General features: G+C 53.7%; 1 gene segment (V, D, J or C); it reads right to left on the bottom strand.

The window, feature by feature from the left end:
- Window positions 1-375, bottom strand: LOC106723157. The segment is given in 1 exon segment: window positions 1-375. A coding segment is annotated over 1 exon segment (375 nt).
- Window positions 376-5566: the final 5191 nt, after the last annotated feature.

Below are 5566 nucleotides of genomic sequence, written 5' to 3' on the forward strand. Positions count from 1 at the left end.
TCACTGTGCATCTCTGGCACAGTAGTACATGGCCATGTCCTCGGGCTTCAGGCTCTTCAGCTCCAGGTAGAAGTTGGAGCTGTCCTTGGAGACTCGGATGCGTCCCTGGATGACGGGGGAGTAGTGGTTGCTCTGTGAGGATGACCGGTAGCTAACCAGCCACTCCAGCCCCTTCCCTGGTCTCTGCCTGATCCAAGCCATCCACCAGCCATTCGCATCAAACCCACTCACGGCACATCTCAGTGTAGTAGATTCTCCGGTTCTCTTCGCTTCTGGACCTGACTGAGTCAGAACCACTTGGGACCGAGCCCCTGATGTGGGGAGAGAAAAGGAAGCTGTGAGGAGGTGGTGCCAGTACTCAGGCTCCCTTTCCATGACGGCAACAGAATGCAATGGAAGATGAGCCAGAGAAGTGTCATGGATACATTTCCCTCTGTACCATCCGCCCTGCCCATGCCCTTCTACTGAATGGATCAGAGATGTGATACCTCCCAGAAATGCAGCAGTGAGAACTACATGAAGCCACAGACTCATCTTCCTCATGGTTGGTCCTGGCTGGTCCTCAGGCAGATGGGTTGGAAACTGCACAGATGTTGCAGGTCAATAGGTGGTGGCTGTGGATGGGCAGAAATAGATTAACACTAGGTCATGCTGCCATATTTGCATATTTGCTTCTTTTAAATGACTCGGATTTCTTCCCCTGTGGTTGGTCTGGTCCTTGTTCTGTTTGGGCTGGAACGAGTACTGGCCTGGGGTTGAAGGAGCTAGACTTGTTGTCTGGTGGGGGACCCACTCCATTTCTTTTCTTCTCCACTGACTTCTGTGATCCTGCCCATGCCCTGGGGGTGACCTTTTCTGAAATGCAGGTGCCCAATCCACTTAGCTGAGAGCTGGAGGAGCCCCTGTCTCCCTGGAAAGCTGTGGCTCTTGGGTTTCTACATCCCTAAGCTACTTCTGACAAGGAGACTTTGGGTTCCTGAACTGTTTGAACTTTTTTGCAAATTACCATCTTAGGAGAGAAAGAGAAATAGGGATGGAGACTCCAGAGTATGAACCTTAGCCTTGCAAAGGAGCCCCCACTCCACAAGGCCCCTCCGGCTTGCTTTCTCACAGGGTCCCTGGGGCTTTCTGCTTTTTGGTTTACTCTGAGTCTGGCAGAGGAAGCTTGCACTGGGCATCTGTCTCCCTAGGTCTAAGTCTTTCTGTACCTGCTATCTGGGTCAGGCCCTGGCTATGTGACTTTTCAGGGGCTGGAGCATGTGGAGGCAGCTGGGTTCTTATAGAGCATGAAAGGTCACCCATGAAAGGTGACCCTGTGTGAGGCACAGAGGCACCTGGAGAGGATACCGATGTGTGGGCATCTCCATCCCCCAGGGAGGTGGGGCATGCCCCCTGGCTGTTTCCACCGGATGGGCCCTGAAACATTTTGGTCAGTTGTCTGGTCTTCTGTTTTGGGGGCTGTGCTGCTGGGTGCCCTGAAAGACATGGGGATGCAGAGCAGGGCAGGAGGAGGGGCTGGCGGGGAGTGGAGGAGACAGGGTGAACGGGGGCAGGAGATGCCTGGGGTGGACCTCACAACACAGCCCTGCAGCTGGTGTGAAATCCAGAGAGGAAACAGATGAAGACAGAGGTTTCCAGGCCCCTGCCCTGTCTTTTCCCTGCTGCAAATCATGTACTGTCAGCACCGCCTGCTGGACCAGGCTCTTAAATGGCCCTGGCAGGTTTTTGCCTGGGCTCAGAGGGGCTTTCTCTCGCTGTGTACCTGCACAGCAATACCGGGCTGAGTCCACAGCAGGTTCTGGGCGTTGTCTCTAGAGATAGTGAATCTCCCTTTCACTGCTGGTGCATATCCAATGGTATTTGAGTTCCCAATGATTTGTCCCCTTCCCAGAGGGCTGCTGGGCCCAGGCCATCCAGGTATTACTGGAGGTGAACCCTGAGGCTTTGCAGGAGAGGTGCAGAGTCTCCAGGCTTCCTTGCCACCCCTTCAGACTCTACCAGCTGGATCTCAGAGAGGACACTTGCAAAGAAACAGTGAAATCACTGGTTGCAGCCTGTGAGACTGAGACCAAACTGGCAGGGTGTCTGTCTGGTGCCCTGAAGGAGACGACCAACCTCTGAAGACTGCAAGAGCAAAATGAAGCCAGAGGGTCATGTTCCCAGCTCTGGAGGGAGGTCTCCTGAGGGTCAGATTCAAAGCTGCCCAGACACTGGGGGCTGCAGTTTCTCAAGTTAGACTTTTAGGAGCAAAGGCTGGGGTCTATTTGCATGCTGTGCTCCATATAAGCAAGGTGCACACTCTTCTCCGAAGTGGCTTGTGCTCCTCTGGGTCCCGTTGGATTAGCCAGAGACCGACTCTCTGGAAGCAGTGCAGATGCTCCCTGGAGACGACGGCTGCAGTCCCTCCTCTCACCTCTGCCCCTTTAACCAAATTTAAAGGTCTCTGGTCAGAGAGATGCCCACCCTAAGTACCCCTAAGACCTAAGACCTGGGATGGTCCAGGAAAAGTATGAGAGACTACCGGTCCCAGGTGGCAGGAGCAGCCTCCAATAATCCAGCAGGCAGATCGGTGGCCCGCACCTGTAGGAAGAGTCTGGAAGAGCCCTACAGCCCTCACAGGGGTGCAGACCTCTGGATCTGCCTGCTGGATCCCAGGAGGCTGCTGCTGCTGGCAAGTGGCAGGAGTTTTGCTTGTCAACTACTTGAGTTGCAGTTTCCCAGCAACCACTGCACCTATCTCCTTGAACCGTGGCAGACTTCATGCCCGCAGAAGGGGCTACCATCCCTGTATGTTTCATCTAAATAAGGCAAGAAATGACAAAGGGATAGGCAGTTTTGTGCTTCCCCTTTATAGGCTATGGGTGAAACATTGAAACAGTGAAACAGTTTCTATGAAACAAAATGGACCAGTGCTTTCTAGATGAAACCAAACTTGAAACAAAACACTGTTCCATCGAGATGTCAAAGTGGAAGTCGAAGCAGAGTGGTGCTGTTTCACACAGCCCTAGTGTCTGCACTCCTTGTCTTGGGCTCGAGGCTGGGCCCCCAGAGCTGAAGCCCTGGAGTGAAGCCTCTCCTGGGAGCCAGATTCCCTCTTTCAAAGGGTTGGGGATTTTCTCCATGTCCCCTCTCTGACATTTGTTCCTTCTTGGTGCAGTGAGAAACCCAGGGAGCAGAGCCCCACCTGGCTCCAGGCGTGAAGGGCAGCCAGGGATTTGTGTGGTGCAGGGTTTGCATGTAGGTTTCCCAGGGGAAGCATTAGAGGGGCTGGGATCAATGTGGAGCTCTGTCTGTTCTCCTTGGAACTGATTTGGGGGAAGAAAAGAGCTGTTCCCACTCCCTTTCTCACCCAGTGCTTGAAAGACCTGATCTTGGTTGCTGGCCTCATTCAGCTTGCACAGAGGAAGAGTGCATTAAAGGGTTTGAGTGCTTGGAACGGAAAGAGATTTCCCCTTCTGTCCACGGCCTGTGTAACCGTGTCAGGCACAGCAATACATGGTGGTGCCTGCAGCAGACAGGGAACATAAGCTGAGAAAGATGTGCTAGGGTAGGGCCTGGCCAGGGATGTGCACAGAGGGCTTCCAGCATGGGAAAGGGGATGTTCTCTCTGCTTGTGTCCCTGTAGCAGAGACACCAACCCACTGCCTGAAGTGAGGGCAAGGCTGTATTCTCCCCCAGCTGCAGCAGCCAGGTCTAGGCAAGGAGAAGGTGCACTGGGCAGCTGGGGAATTTGCCGGTCTGGGGCTAGCTCTGGAAGGGCTGGGGCTGAAGGCTTAGCAGCAGACAGGGCAGGAAGGGTCTGGGGAGGGGGCAGATATCTCTCTGCAGGAGCTGCTCTGCTTTGCCAGGGACTCAGGCAGTCCATTTTCAGCAGGTCACCCTCTCTTCCCTGTGGGGCAACAGAGCTGGGTCTGGATGAGAGGGCCATCAGGCTGGGCAGGGATCTGTGCCCAGCAGGGAGGTGCAGCTGGGTCTGGCCCAGGGGAGTGCAGCCTGGCTGTGAGCAATCAGTTTGTAGGTGTCTGTTTGTGCCTGGTCTCTTTGAGATTGATTTGGGGGTAACCTGGATTTTTTCCTTTCACCTCCCCCTTTTGCTGAACCTGTAGCCCCTGAGTCCATGTCTCGTTCCCATTCTAATGGGGAAGCCTGGGCACAGACTCTGCCAGGCTGTTCAGACTTTGCTTCTTTTGGTACAGCCCCTGCCCTACTCTGTGTCACTCTGAATTGCCTTGCACAGAAATACCTGGTGGTGTCTGTGGCTGTCTGGGAGTACAGTTGAAACCAGAGCTGGTTTTTGGAGGTGTCTCTGGACATGGAGGTTGGGGTTGGTGAGAAGAGGAATAGCTTGTTCTCCCATGATTTCCACTGATCCATCCCATACATTTTAGGCCTTTCACAGTAGACTGTTGAATCTAGTGCCAGTACCAGCTGCTGATGGGATTGCTTGTGACAGCACAGGTCAGGGTGAAGGTCTGTGAGCTCTTTGATCTGGAGACAGACATTGTGCCCTTATCTTCAGATCTGCATTGCCCAGGCCTGAGCTCTAATGGGAAGTAGGGGGAAGGTTGTGGGAGTCTGTGGGCACAGGACCAAGGCTCAGGAAACCCCCCTGGGGCAGGGGGCTTCTCTGCGGTTCTCCCCAGCCTGGATTTTGCTATCACTTTCTTTGGAATATAAGATCACCTTCAATGTAAAAGACACGTGGATCTTGTGAGCCTCCCATGAGAAAACAAAATTAAACAGCAAGTACACAGATGAGGTAAGGTAGCTCTGGTCTTTTTCAAAGCCTTTCCATCCCATTTAAAACACAGGCCATTTGCAGAGGGGGTATTGTGTATTCAAACTGTTTGCTATATATTAGAAGGAATGTAGTAGCCAGGAGGCCTCCAACCTGGGAGTGGGATTTGGTGCGGGGAAAGTTCATAGATTTCATAGACATTAGGGCTGGAAGGGACCTCGAAAGATCATCGAGTCCAGCCCCAAAGGGTTCTTCGTGTCTTCATGGTTAGGGGAGGGTCTTTTGTGTTCTTCGTGTCTCTGGGTCTGATCCCTGCCCCTACCCCATGGGCACTGTTTGGGTCTCTCCTCTCAGCAGTACCTATTGCATGCCATGCTCCAGGCAGGTGTCTGAGCAATGCACAGCACCCACTTGGGGAGCTAGTCTCACTGCGAACATGCTGTGGGAAAGAAGCTGCAGGTGCAGGAGGAGATGGGCTGGGTTTGGTCCTGGAGGTTCAAGTGCTTTGGTGGAAGTGGGAGACTGGACACCCAGGGGAGATGGGGCTGTTGACTGCAGATCAGTCAGGCTGGGTCTGTCACTGCCCCCCAGTGAGAGACTCCCTGCAGCCTGCCCCCGACTTTGCAGTGCCATTTGAGACCTTCAAACTTTATCCATGGCCCCATAAAATAGGACCCAGGCAAGACTGGGAGGGATTCAGGGTATGTTGTCTGAAGCACAGTGGGGTTCAGTGCTGCTGCCTGGGACACTGTAGATTTGAGGTTGCAGAGTCCCAGAAGGCAGGACTGGGCTGTTCAGTATCTGGGAGGAAACAGAGGCTGCTGGGAC

Source organism: Alligator sinensis, unplaced genomic scaffold (assembly GCF_000455745.1).
Source record: "Alligator sinensis unplaced genomic scaffold, ASM45574v1 scaffold430_1, whole genome shotgun sequence".
Taxonomy (NCBI): domain Eukaryota; kingdom Metazoa; phylum Chordata; order Crocodylia; family Alligatoridae; genus Alligator; species Alligator sinensis.